The sequence below is a fragment of the Pyxicephalus adspersus genome, chromosome 3 (assembly GCF_032062135.1).
Source record: "Pyxicephalus adspersus chromosome 3, UCB_Pads_2.0, whole genome shotgun sequence".
In the NCBI taxonomy this organism is placed as follows: Eukaryota; Metazoa; Chordata; class Amphibia; order Anura; family Pyxicephalidae; genus Pyxicephalus; species Pyxicephalus adspersus.
The window spans coordinates 18,446,559-18,473,604 of record NC_092860.1 but is presented as its reverse complement, the minus strand read 5'-3'; the positions used below and the strand labels follow the sequence as shown (position 1 = coordinate 18,473,604).

Below are 27,046 nucleotides of genomic sequence, written 5' to 3'. Positions count from 1 at the left end.
CCATTAGGACAGATGTTTGTCTCAAAATATTACTAGACAGTGTGGTGTCAGTTACTGTGTAAAATCCTCACTGTGAGCTAATCACAAACAAAGCAAAAAAAAAAAAACGTTATGAAGCCTAGACATTCATCAATTTCTTGCTTTGATATGCAAAAGGAAACAACTGCAGAGTTTGTCTTGGTCATTACAGAGTTACAAGATGTTGCAATAATTTCTACATGACTGCATTTAGAGGAGAGGATGAGAGGTGTCATAGTCCAAATCTGGAGAGCGGCATAGTTTGCCAACACTGCTCTTCCTTGGATATGTTCTAGTGTGTGAGCGTTGTCTGTCTAGGACAGGGCCTGTGTTACTAGCAGGGTTGGGAAATAAAAAGTAAAAACGTCTTATGGAAAAAAGAAAACTGTGACAACTATATCTAAGAACTGGTAAGCTGCAATAATATCCATTTATTAAACCATTTTTTCATTTTGGGCTTTATTAAACTTAGAGGTTCATTTATAAATGTTTTCAATAAAGATTTACTAAACATTCACACACAAGATTCATTGATATTTAGTTGGAGAATATGTGATTCATAAATTAAAATTTTTATACAATTTAAATCTCACATTTTTACCTAGGTTTTATTTTTAAACTTAAGTTAAAGCATTAAATTGAAAATATGACATTTTATTCTACAGCTCTGTCCAATAGTAAACACAACGTCAACCTTGGCCAATGAGTTCTTGATGTCAAACTGTAAGTGTTTGTGAAAATGATTATTGTTGTAAAGATCACATTATATGGTTTTTCCTGTATGAAAGAAGGACAAAGCAGACCTTGAGAGGATTTGGGGTGATCAAAATAATTACCATATGCCATTCATGCAGAGGAAGACTAAAGCAGAATTGGGTCCTAGGTATGGTAGCAGCATTGACTCCCGTTTGACATTATTTGACATTGATAAGGTTTGCAGTAGGCACATTAAAAGAACTATTTATATTTGCAAGGCCAGTACTGGCATGGCTCCACGACACACTAACTGCCTACAAGTCTATTCTCGCATTGAAGGGACAGGGAGGTGCACAGCTTCACCTGAATTTTAAAAATGTAAAACGTAGCTTAAAATTGAATTATGAGCTCACATTAAAAAAAAGTCCAGTGACACTTTCAAGTAAATTGTGTCGTGCTGTAACACAACTTGGCCAACACTAGTCCTGCCAATTGCTTTCTGAATTAAGAATACTGCCCCTGCTGCTAAAACCTTTACATTGTTATCTGCGGTGTCTGGTAGGGGGAGCACGTGAAGCACAGATGAAGGAAAATTGAGCATAGAATTGTGCTAGACAAAGAAAACTACATTTTTTGTTTACCTTATGAGACTTGTGCATAACATTAGACTGTTATACTTAAGGTTTTAGTTGATTTTTGTAGGTTCAGTTAATAGTACTTTTTTGAATATCCACTTTGTTTTTAAACTACTTAATGTTTTATTGTTATTCCTTTTATGTATTAGTTTTTCCTTTTGGCGCAGTTGGGAAAATTCAATACACAGTAATAAATCTTCTTTTAGAACCAGACATGCACGTTGAGCTTAACCTAAATGTAAGTTAGAAACTGCTTTTGTCACCTTTGCCTATGTATCATTATTTTAAAATGACTAAAGGAAATCCTTTACAGAATAGGAAGTGAAGTCAATAACAGTCATTTAAAGCAGCGGTCCCCAACCACCGGGCCGCGGCCCACTACCGGTCCGCTGCGGTGTTTTCAGTGGGCCGCGAGTACATGATCCATTATTAAAAACGAAGCGGCACCCAACCATCATCCGCGGACCGGAAGTGGTCCGCAGCGGTGTTTGTATGAGATGCCGGTAAATGTACACAGTAGTCTGTGTACAAGCAATGCGAGCACATGACATGCAGCTCGATTGGCTGTCAGATGTCATGTGATCGCTTTGAAGCAGCAGAGGTGCACAGAGAGAAAAGAGAAGACGCCAGAGTATGTCTTCTCTTTTCTCTCTGTGGACCCCCCCCCCCCCCCGGTCCTCAGAGAAATTTCCTTTCGTGAAACCGGTCCCTGGGGCCAAAAAGGTTGGGGACCGCTGATTTAAAGCACTGTATATATACAGACATTACCCAATCTAAATATACTACAAGGTACATAGTTTAACCTAAATATTTTTGCAGGAAAAAGGGCTTGAAGTGTGTCACTTCTAACATTTAAAACAGTAATACATTTAAATGCTAATATTATTTGAATAAATACACTTATGGTATGTTATTTTTTTAAACAAGTATTAAAAAGAGGACACAAAGTAAAATAGCATGGATTATGGCATTTTTTAAAATGATCTTTTATTTGAGTGTCTTTTTAGGGAGATTTCGTTTTGCAATTATAATTCATTATTACATATCTGAGTACAAATATTGATAAATTAAAGAAAGTAACTGAAAAAGAGAGAAAAAGAGATAAAAAAAGAAAGCATGTGTAGCAGTCCTTTTTTTCTATGTTGTTTGAAAATGGTGTATATTGTATAATGTGGATGGGAGGAAGACTAGGGAAAGGTTTGGAACCATGCAGCCACCCACAGTATGACTCAGTACAAGATCAAATGCTGTAGAAGACCATTCACCCTGTGCTAGGGGTAGAGGTGGTCAAATTTTAATTCCACCTGATTTTTTGAACATCGCATTAGGCTTGATTAGGTTGATTCTATGAACACCGTTCCTCCAGAACATAAAATCAGACAAATACTGTATACTGTATACTGCCCTACAGAATTAGATTTAAAACTCAGGTTCTTCTTCACTTAAAGAAGAGTAACTGACACACAAAGCCCCCATTTCTGGCCATTCTAATGCTGCCAACCAAAGGGCTTGAGGTTTAAAATGGTTTTAAAAAATAAACTTCCTGGCCATGTGTGCCATCACTTTGCCAGGTCAGCCAAACCCAAGCTAATTCTGAACCTCATCCATCCAGTATATATACAATATATTTTCATCCAATATAGCTGAACAGAAATGCTTTGGTCTAGCTTCCCGATGGTGAAACAGAGGACTCCTGTGGGAATAGTCTCAATTTATTTTTACCAGAAATGTGAGTGACAGGTTAACAGTGCAGTCTCACAATTGAGGAGCGGTCATCATCTCATAACAGAAAGTACTTGAACATTGACTGCCAGTATTATAAAAAGACAACTTATTAACATTTAACACATGACATGACATGTTAAATCATATTTTTGAGTGGGTTTTTAGTGATGGTTTGGTTTGCATATATTACTATATATTATAGTGTACTTTTATGAACTTGTGTTTTGCTTTTCCACAGACAGAAGTGATTCCACAAGGTCCAGTACTGATAAGCTATCCCTATGAAGTGGATGTGTCTTTACCCCCAATGAATGGATCATCTGAAAGCCAACTAGGCCTGTCTTCAAATTTTCTGGGGAGAGTCTTTACTGGTTTGCAGACAAGTGGTCAACTAAATATTGTCATAACAAAAAGAGATGTAAGTATCTTGTGAAATTTTTAGGTAGAAACACCCTATTGAAGTGAAGCATTCAGATTTTGTAACAAAATGTTGGTAATTCTCTTAACTAGTGTTGGTCAAATAGCTCACTATTTGATTCGTCAGATATTCTTTCGAATAGACCAAAACTATTCAGGTTGTCTAATGTCAAATTCAAAAACCATTAAAGTCAATGGGGGGAAATGTTGTTTTTTTCAGGACTGTGTAGAACTTCTACAGCCTCCAAACACATGTAAAAAGATACATAATAAAAGGATACATTATAAAAAGATACATAATATTATTACATACCCCTGTCCTTCACATGAATATGATGTGACAGGTGCTCTCTGCTGTGCATGGGACAGGTCCTCATTATTATTCATGTGACAGGTCCTTTTTAATATTCATGTGAGAGGTGATCTTTAATATTGATGTGACAGGTCCTTTTTAATACTGATGTGACAGGTGCTCTTTATTATTCATGTGGCAGGTCCTCTTTAATATTCATGAGACAGGTGTTCTCTACTGCGCATGTGCCAGGTCCTCTTTAATATTGATGTGAGAGATGCCCTTTAATATTGATGTGACAGGTGCTCTTTAATATTGATGTGACAGGTGATGTTTATTATTCATGTGACAGCTCCTCTTTAATATTGATGTCACAGGTCAATTTTAATATTGATGTGACAGGTGCTCTTTAATATTAATGTGACAGCTTCTCTTTACTATTCATGTGACAGGTGCTCTAATATTGATGTGACAGGTCCTCTTTAAAAATCATGTGACAGGTGCTCTCTATTGTGCATGTGCCAGGTCCTCTATAATATTGATGTGACAGGGGTTATTTTTTATTCATGTGACAGCTCCTCTTTAAAATTGATGTGACAGTTCCTTTTTAATATTGATGTGACAGGTGCTCTTTAATGTTGTGTGTATATTCCTCTTCCAGCCAATCACAGAGCACTAGAAGTAATGAATGGGGTACTTATACCCATTGAACCTCTATTGCCCTGGTATCGCCTGAGGTTGCAGCTAATTGAAGGCACGTGTCTCCAATTAGCTGTGACCCCAAAGTTCCCACGGTCTGGGGATCCCACAATGACAAATTATGATTCATAATGTCATTGTCAGATAACCTGTAAAAAATAAAAAAATAGTTAAAATAAAAACACACCCTAATAAATTTAACATAAAGTAATATTTTGATCGGGTCTATCCAAATTCGAACACCAACACTACTCAACCCACCTAGCAGTCTGATTCTGTCCATATTTCCATGCAAAAAGTGTTACAATTTTTTTGCATGGAAATTTATTTTACATTTAGGCTTTAATTTAAAACTCACCAAAATATGTCCAATAATTAATACATTTAATAAACTTTAAAAAAAAACCACAAAAGTAAATGTTTTGAAATTAAAAAAATAATATTATATTGTATATAAATAATATATATATACTTTATATATATTTGACTCGTGATTACTGGACAATAATTAAAACTTATTCAAACACAACCAAAAATATTATATGCTGCTTCTTGTTAATCCTCAAATGTGGTGAATATGTGGGAATGAGGTGGGAATGCACTGCATGGTTTTTTAAACTTTATTTTCCATTCTATTCATGGTGATTCTACCATTAACACACTTCCTTCCCAGGGTGGCAATGCTCCCTAACCCTACTGTATAAAAAAATAGAAACTGGACAGGGCTACAGAAACCTTTTCTTACCAGTAATATAAAAGGGATATTCTGTAGATCTCAGAGATAAAAGAGCAAATTATAAAAATCAGCACAGGTAGTTATTAACTGCCATAGGTAGATAAAGATCCTGCTGGCAACTTACATTGCTCAACGATCAAGCTTTGCTGCAGGGGCCAGGAAAATCCAATTTCTGAATGGTTTATGGGCAGCATATCTGTCATTGAGAGGACATAAATGTTGTCTGTTATATACAGATGATTGTGAAATACAAGAAACTTGTATTCCATGTATTCCAACTTGTATTCCATGAACATTGTTTCACATATCAAGTATTATATCAACATGAGTTTTTTGAATGGGTCTCAAATTCCCAACGTGTTTCGCCTTTAGGCTTCCTCAAGGGAGAGTTGAGATTGAAATCTAACTTGAATTTTGGATTTGGATCATACACCAGGTAATAAAAAAAGACAGAATATTCAGATCAGGTTTGAAACATACATTAGATATAAGTAACAGTACATATGCTTCAAAAGAATTACATAGGATTTATATATGGTTACTCATGTCTATATGATCACAGTAATGTGGAGTTGATAAAACATCGGCAGGATTTCCACACCCAATTATTCCAATAAAATATGAGAAAGGTGATACATATGGTAACTATGAAAAGATAATTTGAGTCATAGGTTGGTGATGGGCGAGAATGATAAAATAAATTAAGAAAAAATAAAAAAAGAACCTCAGATAGATAAAACCCATTATTCTTTCTATATTATTATTAGTAATGTGGGGCGAGGAGTATGTATGAAATTGAATAAGAAACTTAGGATTGTTGCTCTTGTGAATACTCTGTTAATAAAAAAGGGGGGAGTTGGAGGAGAGATTTTTAAAAGTTGAAAATAAGAGAAAACATGAAAAATACAATCTATTATTAAATAAAGGGGAAGAAGTGGAGGGGGGTTGGAGAAAAAGTTTTTTAACTTGCCTTGTGTTATACACTTGGGCACACAAACCACAGCCAACTCCAAGAATCCTTTTGTCAAGCTTTATTGTCATCAGAAATCAAGGCAAGGGTTAATTACAAAAGATCAGTCCAATAAGCCTGGTACAGCAGGGTAAGGCAAAGGCAGGTCATGAGCAATCCGAGGTCAGGGCAGGCAGCAAGCAAGAGTAGTCACAGACAATCCAAGGTCCAGTTGGAGGGCAACTGAATCCCCTGCAGCCGATTGGCCACAGGGAATTCAAACTAACTATGTCCCATCCCGCGGCGCAGCCGAGTGCCTTGCCTGGGACGTGCCCTACTTTGCACATCCGCAGGAGTGCTGAGAACAAGACTTTATCTGTTCACATCCATAGGGATGCTGGGGATGCTGCCTGGCTGAACAGTAGTTTGGCTAGTACGGATCCCTCCGCCTGCAGGGAGAGACACGCTGCGAGCAGGGCAGCAGCCTCAGCCATTCTGCCTGCTGCAGCTGCGTCTCCCTCGCCAGCTGTGTTCCCCTGGGACGCCGCGGGCTCAGTGAAAAGGTAAGTTTCTTACACTACCCCCCCTTCAGGAGGGGCCGCAGGACCCTCAAGTCAGGGTTTCTCTGGGTAATCCTGGTGAAATTCTTCCGCATGTAGGCAGTAGGCCAGCAACCAGCATCTCTCCTCTGGTCCAAAAGCCTTCCAATCAATGAGATATGTAGAGAGTTACACACCTTATGAGAGTCCAGGATCATCTCAACTTTATATTCGGGTACTCCCTGCACCTCAACTGGAGGAAGGGGATCTGAATAGGGAGCAGAGTCGGCAGAAGATTTAATAAAGAGACATGTTCGGTGTCTACCCCCTCAAGGAATGGGAAGCTTGACTCTAAGTCACTCTTTTACTCTTTTTCGATATTGGGAAGGGGCCGATAAACTTGGGACCTAACCTGTCTGAGGGTTGGCGGAGGGCAATATTGCGGGTAGACACTCAAACTGGGGCTCAGGGGATCTATGACGATCTGCAAACCTCTTCTACTGGGCTACTGCCTCTCTAAGATTACTTTGAACCTGGTTCCCAACAGATCGAAAACATTCTACCCAATCCTTGAGGACGGGAAAATCAGAGGGTGGACCTGACAGAGAAGACACTTTGGGACTCCGACCCCGACACACATAAACAGAGATATCCTGGTGGAGGAGTCCTATGCGTTGTTATATTTGCAAACCACCATTGCAAAAAGGGGAGATAGTAAGCCCATCTCTCCTGGCAACCAGATACAAAGCTCTAAAGATGATGTTCCAACGATTGGTTGGTCCGTTCAGTCTGCCCATTCATGTCGGGGTGGAACCCTGACAGGAAGGAGAGCTCAATGCCTACCTGGGCACAGAACTCCCTCAATAACCAAGACACAAACTGAACCCCACGGTCTGAAACAATGTTCTCCAGAGCCCCATGCAGGCGGAACACATGAAATACAAATAAATCAGCCAATTCCTTGGCTGAGGGCAACTTGGGTAGCGGTATGAAATGGGCTTGCTTACTGAAGCGATCTACCACTACCCAGATCACCCTAAACCCTAAGGACCCCAGAAGGTCCGTGATGAAGTCCATGGATATGTGGGTCCATGGAGCAGCAGGAATGGGCAAAGGAAGCAGAGTGCAGGAGGGAGCGGCACGGGATGACTTACTCCAAGCACATACTGGGCATCCACGAACATAGGATTTGCCTCCACTGACATGTGAGGCCACCAAACGTGTCTTTATACTAAATCTAGGGATTTATTAACTCATGGGTGGCCAGCAGTGTTAAATCATGTAGCTGTTGGATATCCTTCAGGCGAAGATGGAGGGGAACATACAGCTGCCTTTCAGGTTTTGCAGGGGGGTAGTTGGTCTTGTGGGGGGCTAAGAGGTTCATCAGATTCTCTAATAACAGTGGGGTCTGTATGACTGACACCAAACATTGGGGGGACAAAATAGGGCTAGGGCACGGATCTGGAAGGGAAGCTGCCTCTGGGAAACAATGGTACAAGGCATCAGCCTTCATGTTTTTTGAACCTGGCTTGTAGGTAATTTAGAAATTGAACCTCATAGAAGACAGGGCCCAACGGGCTTGCCGGGAGTTGAGACGTCTAGCTCCTTCAATGTACTCCAGGTTTCTATGGTCAGTATAGACTATTATGGTATGTTCTGCCCCTTCTAGCCAATGCCTCAATTCCTCAAAAGCCCATTTTACTGCCAGAAGCTCCCGGTTGCCCACATCATATTTGCTCTGCGGAGAACTTATGGGAGCAGAAGGCACGGGGTTCAATCTTTCTGGTTCTCCAGAGTACTGAGAAAGGATTGGTCCCATGCCTGCTCCCTCTGAAGCATCCATTTCTATAATAAATGGGAGAGTGGGCATTGGATGCCCCAATATGGGTACACTGTAGAAAGCCCTATTTAGCGCTTTGAAGGCCTTGCAATTTCGTAGTCCACCTTGAGGAGTTAGCCCCTTTACTAGTGAGGTTTGTCAGAGGGTGGACAATGGCCAACCTGTGATCCGAATATACCCTAGGAAAGCAAACTCACGTACCTTGAAGGCACACTTCTCCAATTTTGCATAGAGGCAGTTTTCTCTGAGATTCAGAAGGACCTGGCGTACTTGTGCTTTGTGGAGGATCGGATGAATAAACCAAAAAATCATCAGGATACACAATCACAAATTTTCATAGAAATTTTAGCAACACATCATTTACAAATTACTGGAAGACTGCCGGGGCATTACACAGACCAAAAGGCATTACTAGGTATTCAAAATTCCCATCCCAGGTGTTAAAGGCAGTATTCCATTCATCACCCTTCCTAATGTGGATAAGATTGTAGGCCCCCTTCATATCTAGTTTGGTGAAGAATCGGGCCCCATTGACCTGAGAGAAAAGGTCATCCATAAGGAGCAGAGGGTATCGATTCTTCACAATAATCTTGTTTAGGCCCCTGTAATCAATACAGGATCTTAACCCGCCATCCTTCTTCTCCACAAAAAAAGAATCCAGCACCCTCGGCCACACTGCCTGCTGCAGCAGCGTCTCCCTCACCCGCTGTTACCCCCAGGGACGCCGCAGGCTCGCCTGTTGTATGCTTCCACGACATATCAACCCAGGTAAGTTTAAAACTTTGAGACACCTATTCTTTCTTATTCAACCTAGTTTGACTTTTTACTATTAATTTTTGATGTATGCACTCATGTCCTGGTCTTAATTAGACAATTTTAAGAGCTACATGGCCATTCATGGTATTTTTCTTTATATTGTCCATATTTAGATTCCAATTTGGTAATGCAGAAAACAATACATTTGATAACAGGCAAGTATACCTATATTCCCAACCCCTTTTCTACTTTTAAACCTACAAGTTTTTTTAAAAAAAAAACATTCACTTATCCTTCATCCTTCATTATCCGGTTTAATTACACTCATGTGCATTACAATCCTTTATTTTACAACAGTAATACCAGTCTTGGTCATCTAGATGTACTTGCTCAATATCAACACAACCTTATTTATTTAATGCTCTCATACTACAGCCAAGTCAAGTTAAAAAAACTTTTTCTTCCCTCCCTCCCCCCTCCCCTTCTTCCCCTTTCTTGATAATAAATTGTATTTTTCAAGTTATCTCTTATTTTCAACTTCTAAAAATCCTTCTTCCAACCCCCCCCCCCCCCCTTTTTATTAACAGAGTATTCACAAGAGCAACAATATTACGTTTCTTATTCAATTTCAAACATACTCCTCGCCCTACATTACTGATAATATTATAGTAAGTTTTATCTATCTGAGGTTCTTTTTTTATTTTTTCTTATTTTATTTTATCATTCTCACCCATCACCAACCTATGACTCAAATTATCTTTTCATAGTTACCATACGTAACACTTTTCTCATATTTTATTGGAATATTTGGGCGTGGAAATCCTGCAGATGTTTTTATCAACTCCACAATACTGTGATCATATAGACATGAGTAACCATATATAAATCCTATGTAATTCTATTGAAGCCTTTGTACTGTTATTTATATTTAATGTATGTTCAAAACCTGAACTGAATATCTATTCTGAATGTTTTTTTCTTTTTTTTTCATTATCCTGTTATATGATCCAGTTCCAAAATTAAAGTTAGATTTCAATCTCAACTCTCCCCTAAAGGAAGCCTAAGGGCATAACGCGTAGGGAATTTGAGACCCATTAAAAAAACTTATGTTGATATAATACTTGAAATGTGAAACGATGTACATGGAATCAAAGAGAAAGTTTTCTTGTATATCACAATTATTAGAATAAAAATATCAAACATTTCAAAACCATGCCTACAAAAGCCTGTCTATCTCTCCACACTATCCTATAAATACCCAATCCAGGCTAGGCAAACCTAAAAATATTCATTTTTCCATCGGAGGAACCCTACTAACCATCCATCCCCTTACTTATACTTGAAGTTATATACAGACTTCCAGCAAGTATGCATATAACCAATGTTGAATTATATGCAAAATCACCATGGGTAAAAGCAAACAACCCTCTGGGTATATGGTGGCAGAGACCCCTTACAGTTTATAAAGTCCCCAATGTGAGTCATTTTGCAAAAGAAAAATGCATTGTAGTACAATATACTATAATTATCAACATAAAATGTGTGTGTGTGCAGTGATAAGATAGAATGTTAATTTTTATAGATGTCTATAATCTATATACTTATAGCCAAATTATATTCCAAGATTGACAAAAACAGTGTAACAGATAACCGTATAGAAGTGGAGATTCAAAAATCATGAGACGAGCACATTCAGGCACTCAAGAAGTTACAGAAGTACCGTATGTGAGGGTTGTGAGGGTGCTGAAGCAGTAGATACACTATGTTTTATAAGGCCTTTAGTCTCCTGAATCCTTCAGTTTGGTGGAAACTGGTATTTGTTCAGTTGATGTGACTCTAGGGCTGGCAGTACATTTATTGAGTTAAATGTCAGAGCCCAGGTCTGGGCAAAAATTCCAGATTCCCTAACTCCTACCCCCTTTTAACCCATCCCACAGGGCCAAACCTGAGATGGGATATAACCACCTTAATCATGTCTCCAGATTCTTTGGGAATGCTGCCTCTGTGTTTGGTGAATATTGTCTGACCCCCTACAATGGAACCCTTTACTGTCCATCTTGATGACATTATCTTCTAGCCTATTCAGAAAAGAACCGTGCTGCAGAATGCAAAAAGGAGGTGTCCATGTCAGGCAGGCACTGTTGGTTTTCTATAGAGCACTGCCTGGGGGTTTGAACTGAAGTCTGTACTGAGATATGCATGGGGGGGCCTTTACTGAGGTCCTTTACTGGGAGTCTGTACTGATGACTGCCTTAGGAGTATATTGGTAGTATATTACTGGGGGTCTGTACTGCAATAAGGTTTGTCGATGATGTAATATTGGGATCTAAAATGAAGTCTGCCTGGGGGTCTGTACAAAGATCTGTCATTGGCTGTCAGTACTGAGGTCAGTAATAGGGTCTATACTAAGGTTTGTCACAAAGTAAATTAAAACCCTAATTACATTTCATTTGTGGAAAATAATGGGTTTGAGGTGCTGGATCAAAATGGGTTTAATATGTTGTTGTTGTACTATGAAGTGAAAGAAAAGCCTTCTTGGAGATGCTTTGAAAAAAGCCCTAATACATTTAAAAGAGGAGCGCCTGTTTATCATAGTATTACCAAAAGCAGTGTTGCTCGAATTTTCAAAGTTTACCAAAATTGAGACACAAATTAGGATCTAGCACATTCTGAACTTGAACAAAAGTTTGTCTTTAAATTATATAGAACTTTCTGGTGCTACTTACTGTGTACAGTAACAGCCTCAAAGGGGAATGCTGCCAGGCTTAAGGGGTCATATTCACACTAGTTATAAACTTGTAATCAATTGTAAATATCTGGGCTGTAAGCATGTTGTCAAATAAAACAGTGGGCAGTTTTCCTATCGGCTGGAGGTTGTTAGGGGACAGAATTGGAGTGATTCTAGACTTAATGGGTAAAAGGCTTTGAATCTGCAAGAAATCGAGCTTTACTAGGTTTAAAAGGAGACTTAGCCTACCACCAGCATGGCACCCACAAAAAATGGCTGGAGCCACCACTGACCACAATCCAATTTTCAACTTCCACAGCCAATCCCAATATTTACATCATGGTCAAAAACACACCAATTAGCATGCTGATTAGAAAACTTAGCAGAATAGTGTCTGCACTCATTCTACTTTCTAACTTTATCAGAGACTCAAAGATTATATCAAGTATATAATGTCATAAATACATCAGTGCATTAGTTTGTGTTGTTTATTTATCCTGATTTTACATGTTTACAATGTACCATAAAATAAGTGTACTGTGAAACTATATTTTTGTGTCTTTCTTGTTCACAGGTACCTTCCCTCTCACTGACAACAATTTCTCTTGGTGAAATAATTTCAAAGGTTAGAGCTAAACATGTATTACTTAGCACTAATAATATAATAATAATGTTATTATCAATAATAATAATAATATTACTAAAGAATATTTATATAGTGCCAATAATGAATGAATAAACTATTTAGTATATGTTTCAAAGTTTGTGAACGAATGACCATCACACCTATATATACTTTATATATATATATATATATATATATATATATATATATTGAATATAGTATTCCTTAACTGTGGTGAAATCTATCTGGCTCTGTTGTAATGAAAAGTCAAGACTGGATGGACAGAAATACAAATCACTTACTCATTGTGTACACACTCAAAGTACTAGATAATTTTTTTTGTGTCTAGCTGTTTGCCTGATGTACAGCCGCAACATTATTGTGGTTTGATTGAAGGTAACATTTTCATGAACCTACTGTGAATTACTTTTGAATTAAAACATGTTATTTGCACCATAGGTTGCTTCTATGTATAAAACGGAAAAGCCTCTGGTGCTTCATATTTTTGTTCCTTCGGCTCCATTGGTTAAAATGGAAAATAAACATGCCTTGGTATCATTTATTGCCAACATAGATATTTCCGTACTCGAACAAGACTCATTGATGCATCTCTTTGTTCTGAGAGTGGTAAGTGAGAAAAGGAAATCTGCTATGAAAACAAAAGCAGCAATAAATAAATTCATAACCTAGCTGCAGTGTATATGTTCATAAGAACCTTTTGTATTGATTACTGCAATGAAGTCAAATTGAATATTCAATAATTAGTATGCCAGTATTTTTTTTTTTGTGTTGTTAAATGTTGCAGCAAGTATCTGAAGAAGGGCAGGCCATATCAAAAGTATACAAAAAGATGCATACTTGACTTTTACACACAGATACTACATTTTTCTGCTTTTGTTTAACATGCTTTTTAATCTGTAGGTAAATCTTTGACCTAACAGTAGTGCCGTCTCTGCAAATATTAGGCTGTAAATATTCTACATTGATACAGTATTATTGTATATAAACACTATTTCACATTATCTTACTACAGGTTACAAATCTGAATGTAAACTTTAGCATAGAAATGAATAACCTCAAGATTTTCCTCTCTTTGAATAGGTAAATCATTTAATTTTAAAAAAAAGTATGTTATTATATGGTAAAAATAAACTTCATTGAACTTTAATGCATTGTGCATTGTATTATATCAGCAAACATATAGCAGCTGCCATTTGCTGATTATTATATTTTAATACTTTTGCACTTATATCTTTATTATCAAACTTACGTAAATCCATCAAAACTAATATGAGATATAAGTCTGTTTTATACTCAGTTGGTATGAGTAACTGAATATGACTTGGTATCAACATCTAACAGTTCCTGTACAGAAAAGTTCAAGTTGGAAGAGGGAGAAACAGAACAAAGAAATGGCAGAAAGTTCTTATTGTCGTCCTACAGCGCTCTCTTTTTGTTTTCCTTTACTATTAGATTGCTGCCTGCACTGCAGGACAACTGACTGGCTCCTTGTACTGATTCTAAGTTCCTTTCTTTGAACTTTATTGTACAGATTGTGTAAAAGACTTTAAAATGCTGATAAAAAGTCTAATTGGGTACTAAATTATCTGGTAGATCAAGATTGCAGACGGTATTGTGTACAACCTGCTTCAGACTAAGCAAATGGTTACTAATAGGATATTTAAACAAGAGCTGCTGGAAACTGAAATGGAAGAAAAAATAGCAATATAAGGAACAGAAAATCTAAAAGATAAACAGCTTTTTAAGATTATTGCATAACCCATAATCATAAGGTACACTGGTGGTTATAGGGCAAAAAATACCTCTAAGAATCGAAGGTACTGTACTTCTGAAATGACCAATATGAGACAAGTTGGCTTTAGAAGTATATTCGCCACCTTGAGAAGACTTGTCTGAGTTCTTGTCCAATTTTAGGCATTGCCAGTGCTACAAAAAATGCAATCTACCAAACCAAGGATATAAGTTTAATCAAAGATAATGTGTTAATATTTACTATAAAAAAAACTGGGTCACTCACGTTTTTTGTTTTGCTGTTTTTCAGCACTGAAATAAAGATTCCAAATTCACTTGGGATCACTGATGTAAGTAACAACATGTACCATGAAACTTTAAACTAAATATACCATATATACAGTTAAAGGTTTTAAAACTTAGTTTAGTTTAATGCTCAAAATGCTAAACTGAACAGAAACAAATTCAAGCAAAGATAGTTAACTACATAATTTTACTGCCATACAAAAATGATGCTAAAGATGGAATAACTCATTAAGGGAAATATAAAAATAACAAATATTTGGAATTGCCAGAACAAGGTAATATGGCACCCAAAATGCCAAAAAGAACCCCCACTAAAAAATAAAGTGATGGCTGGAGATGACTCTGACAATTAGGCAGTGCAGATCACATTGCCTTGGGGCACCATGGTTGCAACATGCATAATGCTAGAAATGAGGAAAAGTCTAATTGCACCAGTTATTACCAGTTCCCTTACCACTAATATCTACTAACAGTGACCCCAATCTACAGCCTGACATTTTATCATCATTTAAATCCTATTTTTCTCTATAAGTACCACAGTCATGCATTATTTAATGACTCATGAAGTTGTTGTGACTCAGATAACAGAGGCTACACCAAATCCTCTCTAGCAGATTCTTTATCTAATTTACCTTAGTGGCTTTAGAGCCATCAACTACAGTGACTATTATTCTTTCATTTCTTAACTGATAACCTTGCCCATGAGAGTTTTCTGATTTTAATTGTAAATTAAAAGAGACATTTTAAGCTCCATATGATGCATATTATACTAGTGAGTTAGCCCATTTCATCTATCAGTAATGGTTTTTTTTTTTCAAAATGTTTTTATTAATTTTTCAAAAATACAAAGACATATAAACAACCAAAACCAGTAGGATATAGGTAATGCCAATCAGTAATGTTTTTAGGTTTTGGTCATTGATAACTCCTAAGGCCGTGTGAAGTTAGCACATCTTAGCACATCTCAGGACACTGCAGTACTTCAGTTAAATCCATTTATTTGGCTGCTGTGTTTATCAAAACTGCTTACTTCAGCAAAACAAAACAAAAACCTGGTGCTCACAAAGGTGGGGTAAATATATCTGCCATCCAGGACCCACCTCTAAAGTCCCGTACAACTACTTTTTCTTTTACAATTACTTCCCTGCACAGAGTGGAATATCTTCATTGATTTCTCCTGTGAAGTTAGAGGAATCCGACATTCTAGGATGTAGCCTGGTCTGTACTGCAGTAGGAAGGCCCATCCACATCCTTCTCTCCTATTTAAGAGTCCAGGTCCTGTAATAATTTAACAAAAATTACCACTGCAGGTCACCAAATCAAATATTAATTTGCAATAAATAACCTATTTTCAGAGGTGATATTTCTTCCATCCAGAACCCACCCCTGATGTCCTGTAACCCCCCCCCCTATTCTTTTCTATCTTTTCTATCCTTTCCTCAGTCCCTTTGGAAGAACAATTCCACAAACTAGGGATGAAATCCATCAAATCTGTCTTCATCTCCCCCAATCATGGAGACTTCTTGTCTTCTGTTCACAGTAAAGATATTTACTTGCATGTGCTCATCTTTGCAGTCATCTAGTTGACATATTTACTTGAATATAAACTGATCTCAATAAATACAAAGGTACCTACTGTAATGCGCCTGGGCACACAAACCACCAAGCCAACTCCAAAAATCTTTTCATCCAAGCTTTATTGTTGGCATAAAAACAAGGCAAGGGTTAATCACAGATAATCAGGCGTGATACAGAAGGGTAAAGCAGAGGCAGGTCAGGAACAATCTGAGGTCAGGGCAGGTAGCAGGCAAGAGTGGTCACAAACAATCCAAGGCCAGGGCAGTTCAGGACAATGGTGTTCAGGACAGGTTCTTCTTAAATGACCAGAGGGCCCAATGACCTTGTGCCACCTGGTGCCATTTGATTGGAGGATTACTGAATCATCTGCGGCCGATTGGCCGCAGGGAATTCAGACAACTATGTCCATCCCCGTGACGAGGCAGCCGAGTGCCACGCCCCCGGGGGAAACAAGTGGCACACGTGGTAGCACACAAAGCTCTTCCCACAGCACCCCTGGGACGTGCCCTACTTTGCATATTCACAGGAGTGCGGAGAACAAGACTTTCTCTGTTCACGTCCATAGGGATGCTGGGGATGCCTCCTGGCCTAACAGTAGTTCGGCTAGAACGGATCCCTCCGCCTGCAGAGAGAGACACGCTGAGAGCCGGCTGTGATCCCCAGGGATGCCTTGGGCTTGCTGGACAGGTAAGTTCCTTACACCCACATATTGACTTGAGTATAAACCTAAGGGACAAATTGCAGCTATCACTGTTTACATTAAAAATAGTAAATAATAAAAATGTAGGTAAAATTATTATAATTAAAATGCATGAATAAATAAAAAAAATAATATATATTAAAGTGACAAGTGACCAGGACAAGGGCTGGAGTGACAATGATGATGGCTAGAGTGACAGATGATAAGGACTATAGTGGTATGCGTCAGTGACAGGGGTTGTGTAAGGTTTAAATGGGCTGAGGTGAAAGTAACTGTCACTGACAGCTAAAAGATGTTATGTTTCAGAAAAAAATAAAATACCAGTCATCGATTAGCTAATACAGCAGTTGTGATCATCCAGTACTGTCGGCATACCTGTCAATGACATAGTAATGTTGGATTAGAACTCAGACTGCTTCCTCTCCTTCTCTGATGTAACATTTAATTGTTGAGCAGGAGATCACGCAGCTCAGCTAGCACTGCCAGTGCTTATTATTAAAGAAAAAAGTCCCTCAACTACAGAACACATTGTGTTCCAGCACTGATTGACTTTTCTTTAGCTAAGCCAAGTTGATTTATACTTGAGTATGTATAGTCTCGGGGACTCTTTCAAGCCCCTTATGGGTGCAATCTAAAATGAATGATCGGATCTAGAACATAGCATATTTTCACTTTTGAGACCACGTTAAGCGTTAATACAGCATTTATTTTGCTCAAACCTTTCTTTTACAGATCCTTCAGTTAAAGACACTGGTAGAACAACTTTTCAACCTTGCTTATATACCCTCAATTAACTGTAAGTATTTCATGTTGAGAATAATTAGAGACTAGAGCACACTGACTTTTACAATCAATAATTGTCAGTTTGACTTAAGTTTTTGCTTTATTTTATTTCTCCGTACAGGATCATGTCAGTATATAGAAAACAAGGTCTATTTAAAAAGCAGAATCTGACATTACACTTTAAAATTCTATTGCGGAAAATAATACAGATCTATGCGTTTCTAAAGAAGTATTTCATTCCCCACAAAAGAATGTTTTGGTAATTGGCATATTCACTGCTATAACTATATAGACTTCTAAATAACCATTTTCATCAGGTTAGGTGAGGGATAAAATTAAGTTTTCATTTTCATAAAAAAAATCTTTCAGCAAAAAAAAAATTTGCTCCAATGAAAATTGTCAGAACTTTGGTCACACAAATTTGATTGTTTCTGTATGAATAGGTTTTAACTCCTATTGGACGTGTTTTTCTGTGTTTAGGTGCTGCTGAATAGATAGATTCCCTCTATTCATACATCTACTAGCATATAGTTCATGCAATAACTAGGTGTAACTTGTTTTTGGAGAATCCATATCTTTTTGGAAGAATCAAGTTTGGAAGCTAGACTGATCCATGAAGTGTGGTCTGGCATTTGGTAGTTGGGGATTTTTTTCCCAGATAAATTAGGCACCTGACCATCCACATGATCTAAATAAAACATGATTGATCAGACCAGGTCAAATTTGGACACTTGTGTGTCCAATTGTTGACACTTTCAGCAAGTATCAGGGGTTGGCATAAGCACTCTGAATGGTCTGCAGCTATGCAACCCCATAAACAGCAAGGTATGTTCTAATGCCTTTCTCTCATTACATACATTATATTTTTCAGCTATTTGTGCTATAGTAAATCTTCTCTATGATGGGAAGAAAGACTAGTTGCCTCCCACATGCAGTAGCTTTGCTACTGATTCTCTACAATTGTTCTTTGTACTTTGTTATTGGTTCACCAGTTGTCTTTTCCTAAACCTCGTTAGATAGATATTACCCACTGCTTACCAGGACAACACATATAAGGTTGACTACTTTGAAAATGATTTATGCAAATGGTCAAGCAATTACAATTTGGCCTTTGTGAAAGGCAGTGGGGTGTATATATTTTCCAATTTTTCCAGGTAGCAACATTCTACTTTCAAGAACCAGCAGTTCACTTGCTGCCTAACAAATTGCACCTAACAAATGTTATTTACCTGTCAGGGATTATATATATCCTAACAGCTGGCCAAAGAAATCCCAGGGTTGTGTCCAGGAGGACAGGTACATTGGCTTTTCAGTTTATTTTTTTGACCTGAAGGTGGGTTTGAAGTACCATGCTGAATGACAATGAGCTTCTTGGCCAGATGGGGGAGCTAAAGAGGCCTGGGTATGATCAGGCGTAATTGTCTCACCTGAAATGCATGCTGGGAAAAAGTCTGGGGATATAAACTCCCAGCCTGCTTTATCCTGTGACACCCAACTTTGTTGGAAAAGCTGTATGGTTAGGGCCTTAGAGTCCTGTACAGCAATAGGCTGGGCTGGATTGTTAGTAAAGGGAACTAACAGTTAGTTAGTGGCCAAGAGGCAAAGGCTTTATTTTTGCTGTTTGTGTTATTTTGCCTGTTTTTGTGTGGAAATAGTATTAGTGAATAAAACCCTTGATGCACTTTTAACCTGCTGGCCCTGTTTCCTGTTTGAAACACCCCCCGTTGCTACGGGCACAATATATATATATATATATATATATATATATAATTGAAAGAATTGAATTGAAAGAAATTTAAAAGTTTGTGAACTAGTTACAATTTGTTTTAAACAGTATTACTTTTTGTGTATTAATACAGCTGTTTTGGAAATGGGAATACCCCTGCCCTTGGGAATGTTTGCAGATTTTAACAATGCAACAATTGAAATTATGGATGTAAGTAACCCAGCAAATTATAAGCCTATGTTTATTGTGTGCAAAAACAATCTGAGACATTTTGGAAATCATGTGAAATTCTTTAATTCATTCCTTCACCATCTTCTGACATGTATTTTGTTTCCCATAGACTTGTACAAGAATCTAAAACCCACTTAAGGGCTACATGAACCCATCTGATGCCTTTATTGGGCTGGATTTGAAACAAGTCAGATTATGGATTAAAAAAAAAGTTTAAAACTATTATTTTTGGTGAAAAATCATTAGGAAGACATTTTTTGCCAATTTGGGGAACACTAAACAGTATATTGGACAGTCCTAAATTTATTTTTAACTTGTTACACTCACAATAAGAGAAAACAGGCAATTTTTATAATCGACTGTAGAAAAAAAATGTATGAATGGAACTAATTACTGTGATTTGACCTGGTTAACAGTCATATTGTTCCCAAGCACTTTATCTAAAAGTACTTTCTCTCCCCAAAAACAGTGTTCAAAAAGTACCTTTCCCAAAAACACTTATCGAAAAAACACTGTTTTCCCCACCCCCTTAAAGATTTGTGTTCCCAAGTAGTGTTGGTCGAATAGCTCACTATTGGATTCGACAGCTATTCGGCCGAATATAGCAAAAAAATTTGGGTGGTCGAATTCGAATCCCATTAAAGTCAATGGGAGAAAAATTCGGGTTTGCTGCAGAGCTTCTACAGCCTCTAAGCACATGCAAAAAGATATATTATAAAAGCATACATAAAAAGATACATTATAAAAAGATACATAATACTATTACATACCCCTGTACTTCACATGAATATTAAAGAGTACCTGTCACATGAATAATAAAGAGGGCCTCTCACATCAATATTAAAGAGCACCTGTCACATAAATTTTAAAGAGGGCCTGACACATCAATATAAAAGAGCACATATCACATCAATAATAAAGAGCACCTGTCACATCAATAATAAAGAGCACCTGTCAGGTGAATATTAAAGAGCACATGGCAAATCAATATTAAAGAGCACCTGTCACATCAATATTAAAGAGCACATGTCAAATCAATATAAAAGAGCACATGTCACATCAATAATAAAGAGCACCTGTCACATCAATAATAAAGAGCACCTGTCAGGTGAATATTAAAGAGCACCTGTCACATGAATAATAAAGAGCACCTGTGGCATCAATATTAAAGAGCACCTGTCAAATGAATATTTAAGGGGACCTGTCACATCAATATTAGGGGCACCTTTCACATCAATATTAAAGACTTGTCACACCAATTTTAAAGAGAACCTGTCACATCAATATTAAAGAGAACATGTCAAATCAATATTAAATAGCACCTGTCACATGAATATTAAAGAGCACCTGTTACATCAAAATTAAAGAGCACCTGTCACATCAATATTAAAGAGCACCTGTCAAATCACTATTAAAAAGCACCTGTCAGGTGAATATTAAAGAGCACCTGTCAGGTGAATAATAAAGAGCACCCGTCACATGAATATTAAAGAGGACCTGTCACATGAATATTAAAGAGCACCTGTCACATGAATATTGAAGAGCACTTGCCACATGAATAATAAAGAGGGCCTGTCACATCAATATTAAAGAGCACCTGTCACATCAAAATTAAAGAGCACCTTTCACATCTATATTAAAGAGCACCTGTCACATCAATATTAAAGAGCACATGTCAAATCAATATTAAAGAGCATCTGTCACATCAATATTAAAGAGCACATGCCTAATCAATTTTAAAGAGTACCTGTCACATCAATATTAAAAAAGCATCTGTCACATCAAAATTAAAGAGCACCTGTCACATGAATATTAAAGAGGAACTGTCACATCAATATTAAATATTAATATTCATGTGACAGGTGCACTTTAAGATTCCTGTGACAGGTGCTCTTTATTATTTATGTGACAGGTTCTCTGTAATATTCATGTGACAGGTGCTCCTTAATATTGATTTGACAGGTCCTCTTTAATATTTATATGACAGGTGCTCTTTAATATTGATGTGACAGGTCCTCTTTAAAATTCAAGTGGCAGGTGCTCTTTAATATTGATGTGACAGGTGCTCTTTTATATTCATGTGACAGGTCCTCTTTAATATTGTTGTGATAGATGCTCTTTAATATTAATGTGACAGGTGCTCTTTAATATTGATGTGACGGGTGCTCTTTATAATTGATGTGACAGGTGCTCTTTATTATTGATGTGACAGGTGCTCTTTAATATTCATGTGACAGGTGCTCTTTATTATTGATGTGACAGGTGCTCTTTAATATTCATGTGACAAGTGCTCTTTATTATTGATGTGACAGGTCCTCTTTAATACTTATGTGACAGGTGCTCTTTAATATTGATGTGACAGGCCCTCTATTTTAAATATTGATGTGACAGGTGCTCTTTATTATGGATGTGACAGGTCCTCTATAATATTCATGTGACCGGTGCTTTTTAATATTTATGTGATAGGTGCTCTTTAATATTCATGTGACAAGTGCTCTTTAATAATCGTGTGGCAGGTCCTCTTTAATATTGTTGTGATAGGTGTTCTTTAATATTAATGTGACAGGTTCTCTTTAATATTCATGTGACAGGTGCTCTTTATTATTAATGTGACAGGTGCTCTTTATTATTGATGTGACAGGTGCTCTTTAATATTGATATGACAGGCCTTCTTTAATATTCATGTGGCAGGTGCTCTTTATTATTGTTGTGGCAGGTGTTCTTTATTAGTGTATAAATTAATATATATACTGTATATACCTCTCCCCAGCCAATCACAGAGCACTAGAGGTGATGAATGGAGATACATATCACCATTGAACCTCTATTGCCCTGGTATTGCCTGAGGTTGCAGCTAATTGAAGGCATTACTTCCAATTAGTTGTAACCCCAAGTTCCCACGGTCCGGGGATCCCACAATGATATTATGATTCATAATGTAATTGTCGGACAACCTGTAAAAAAATAAAAAAATTAGTTAAAATAAAAACACATACTAATTAAATTATTTTAACAATAATTTTTATTATTTTTTTTAAACATTTTTTTCCACAAATTTTTTCAGTCAAATCCTGTTTTTTTCGATTCAAATCTACCCGAATTCGAACAGCCATATTGGGGTAGAATATAAGGACAACCCGAAGTCCAACACTAGTTAAGACGAGTGACAGTTTGCATTATATATGCTATTTCAATTTTGCTTCCACTTTATCAGTATTAAATTATTACTTATGTCACTTAAAGGTATATCACTATTTTCTTCCAATAACTTCTTATTCTATTTTATCCTTTACTGTTTTCTTAGAACCTTATTCTTCTAAGAACCTAAAAAGCAGGTAAGACAATACACCCACAAATATCAATATTAAAATTAGGTTTATTGAGATTAATACACAAAAAACTTAATTGTGAGTGGTTTATGGAGTCCAATGTATTTATAGAGTGCAAAAACTATTAATTTTTGTGGATGTCTGATTTTTTTTCATTTAGCACCAACAATTTTTCTGCAGTGTCAGCAGTTTAATAAAAAAGAAAGGTATAAAAATATATCATTTCAAAAAACTAATGTTGCTGTTCAGATTTTGACCAAATAACAAATCAGTTTAATTTAATGAGAGCCTGATATCATTGTAGTTCAAGTTTCATTAGCCTGTTCCTTAACTGTAGAGTCATTACCTTGTTATACACTGTTATATTACCACATTGGGCTCACATTTATTGTTTACCTTCAGTTCAAAGTGAAGCAAAGCAAATCAAACACTAGTTAAAATTTCAACCCCTTTATGATACATGTGTGTATACAGGGACATGTTTTCTTAATAAACTATTTCTTGTCCCAAAGGAGCAACTGAGAAAGAAATATATAGTAGTTTCCTACAAAGTAAAGGTCTAAAAGCTAAGGGTTTTAGTTTCACTTTGTGCTAATAAGATTGTTTTTATTTTAGAATTAGTTCACTAAATATATATATATATATATATATATATATATATATATATATATATATGAATTACATTTTTATGAAATAAGTAATGTATTTTCTTTGGATGTTTGAATGCATGACAATATTACTTCCAATAGAATATTTTACAGGTCTCTAACTTTGTGATGTGCAATAACGACTCAGTTTAACTCCGTATACCTGGATCCATAATTACCTTCTCTGGAATAAACCCGATGCAGCAAAAATTTTGCAAAGCCTACATCTGCATCCTTGTATTTTGGAACACTATAAAGCTTTTTCTAAGAATGTGATCTTCACCTTTTTTGCCCAAAAAAACCTAAGAAAGTGCTGATGATTTTAATTTTCTTTTCCCGAGCACATTTATTCTAAAGATATATTTAGGAATAAACATATAAGATCAACAGACTGAATAAATTTTATGCTTGTAAAGCATATTACTGTAAAGGAACAATTTTTAAATTGGAACTAGAATTGGAAGTCAAACTTTTGGGCGAGGGTGGGGGGTGCTGCTATAGAAGAGGGAAAAGCAGCAAACTTTGACTTTATTATCTGGGATTTATTGACTTTATTTTTCTAGGGATTCTCTGAAGTTATTTTAAGGGTTCCCCTAGGTTAAATAGGTCGAAAGACACTGATCTACAGTCAGAAATGTCATATTCAGAAATATAAGACGTAAAGTATGTTATTGGCAAGATTCCGGATAAATTAGAAAAAGAGCTTAAACAAATAAAAGTAGATGTAGCACTTCATCTATGGACTGGCATTTTACACATTTGTTATAATTTTGTTAGTCTTTAACCAGTTGTGGACATTTTGCATTCTACACGTCAAAACACAGGGCTTGTGTATTATACCCTTTATACTTGCTTCTTCTTTCCTTGTATTTTCTAGGAATTCCACTAAATTTACAGCGATCAGTAGTTGTGTAAATGCAGCAGTTGTATAGATCTGAGCTATACAGAGTAACCATGAGGTTGATTTACTAAATGAATCTAGTCTGTGAATGTATCTTTTTGAACGCTTTAAAAATGACGTAATCATATTCAAATGTAAAAAAATAAATAAATAAACATATATTTTTGATAATTCACTTTGCTGTGAACATGCCTAAACTAATTTAGTAAATCAACTCAATTGTAACCTTTTACCTTAAAACTTCAATCTGAAAATAAATCAGCATTTCATATCAGGTAAAATAACCTAACAAGTAAAACATAAATAACTAAACTTTGCTTTTATTTAATATCTTAATAGCTTTGAGTCTAAACAAAGTCTTTTCCCCTTCTCTCCTATGTTTTATTTTTCTAAACAATAATACTTACATTTGTTTTTTTTAATTGCATTAAATTTAAGCTTTATTTAATTTGTAAGTAACTTTGCAGTTTGTTTTACCAGTATCATATATTTCAGTGTCATTTTGAAGTAGATGAAATATGTATAATTATTATTTATAGTACCATTTTTTCAAGTAACACTGATCAAGAAATTTTTTCTTAGCTTAATTCTATGAAGTAATTCAAACTATAGTCAGTGCTGTATGTCTCCTAGAAACACTAGCCAGGCATGACTGCCTAAAGTGCCCCAAACCCTCTAAGGCGTTGGCTTGCACAGAGGAAGGTTTTACAGTGCATAACCGCAAGTCTTGAAAAAATAACCAAAGAACATCAAGATTCAAGTGGGAACGTGAATTCCCCTTATATTAGACATTACCCTAAAGTTCTACTTTAAAGCATTATGTAATGTACAAGGGGGTGCTGAGAAGTTCCTTGCTTTGCCCCCTTCAAGATGAAATAGAAAAATGAGTGTGGGGGCATATGACAGCCTAATATTCTAGTAAGTAGAATCGCAAAGTGCTGCTTTTTGCACAGTTACATTCTAAGATATTAGGCTGTCATATGCCCCCACACTCATTTTTCTATTTCATCAAGGGGGCAAAGCCAGGAACTTCTCAGCACCCCCTTGTAAGTACTGTACGTGTTTTCTCTTAGAAGCAGGATATAAACTCCAGCTTTGTTTGAGCACATTTTTATGTTTGTAGCAAATACAGAATGAAGGAAATGGCATTGTGCTGTTTCCTGTTCTTCTGATTTGGCGCATGGAGGTACTGTGCCTAGGGCACTGAAAGTGCTAAGCTACAAAGGTGATGATAAAATCTTGCCACTAAGATTTTTAACCACTTGCCACGTGCCATCATTTTAAAGCTGACCTTTCTTTGAGAGATTATGTGAGCTGAGATTTCAGACTTGGTTCTAAAAAAAAATACTTGCCTGGTTCGTTTTCTTTTCTTTTGCCTTGAATTCCTGAATCTGAATCACTGCGAGCAGTTTGGGTTTTCAGTTAAATGGTCACACAGTAATCTGCATGATTGTTTACAGTGTGTGTGACTGAAACTGATGAAACCAAAAGTTCAGCTTTTTATCCAGACAATTACCATTCTTAGGAAGGAGATTGGCAATGGCAATATTCGTAATCTTTACATTTGCCAGCAACTGATCAATACATAGATGGAAAAATTTCTCTGTTTGGGGTAAGCTACAGAAGTACCATGTAATAATTTATCATGGAGCATCTGTAAATTATTTTAGCATTGTGTGTTTAGGTGGGGTTAATTGTTACTTAATGCTACTGTTGCTTACAGATGAGCATCTTGCATCTTGCAAACATCATGCAAAAACCATAGCAGTTAATTATTGAATGTGCTCAGTACTAAAATGAGAAACACAGTGGTGTTAAAATTAAAATATCATTATAGTAGTTTGGCTGATAGAAATTAAATCATTGAAAAAAGGATTATCGTCAAATGTGGTTTAAAAAAACATTTAGTGATTTCACTTGTGTATATATGGGGGGGGGGGGGGGGTGTCATCAAGTGCCATCGCGCTCGTGCACACGTATCCGACAAGGCATCGGAAGCTTTTACATAGGCGCCTATGGAGAGGAGTTGAACTCAGTTAACTCTTGCCTAACAGGAAAGAAATTAGTGATTTAAAAATATGCGTTTTTCTTAGCGTACATAAATGTTTAAAACATTTCAACAGCGCAAACATTTTTTTTTAGGGCTCAGGGTAATATGTGTGCCATTAGAAAGAATGATTTTTTAGGGGAACAGTGACTTTTAATGCAAGCTCGCCAGTGAAAAGCTGCTGGAGATGTGCGGCTCTGGGCGCGAGTTTTTTCAGTTGCTGAATAGCGCGACGGCGTACGATTTCGGATCGCGCATACGAATGCGCGAGCGATCATGCGATTCTGCTTGATGAATCAGGGGCACTGTGTCTTAAAATAATAAATACTATATATAAGTAAAAGAGTCTATCTACATCACATTAAAACAAACATCCCTTCTGCTGTACATC

General features: G+C 36.7%; 1 protein-coding gene across 1 annotated transcript; it reads left to right on the top strand.

Annotated features, from left to right (window-relative positions):
* Positions 1 to 321: 321 nt before the first annotated feature.
* LOC140327662 (BPI fold-containing family B member 4-like) lies at positions 322 to 23,997 on the top strand. Its single transcript, XM_072407031.1, has 11 exons — positions 322 to 428; positions 684 to 741; positions 3,313 to 3,492; positions 12,605 to 12,655; positions 13,115 to 13,282; positions 13,689 to 13,756; positions 14,718 to 14,757; positions 17,724 to 17,787; positions 19,634 to 19,710; positions 23,036 to 23,066; positions 23,810 to 23,997. Exons 3-10 carry the CDS (start codon positions 3,382 to 3,384, stop codon positions 23,057 to 23,059), a joined length of 603 nt encoding a protein of 200 aa, XP_072263132.1. The 5' UTR covers positions 322 to 428; positions 684 to 741; positions 3,313 to 3,381; the 3' UTR covers positions 23,060 to 23,066; positions 23,810 to 23,997.
* Positions 23,998 to 27,046: the final 3,049 nt, after the last annotated feature.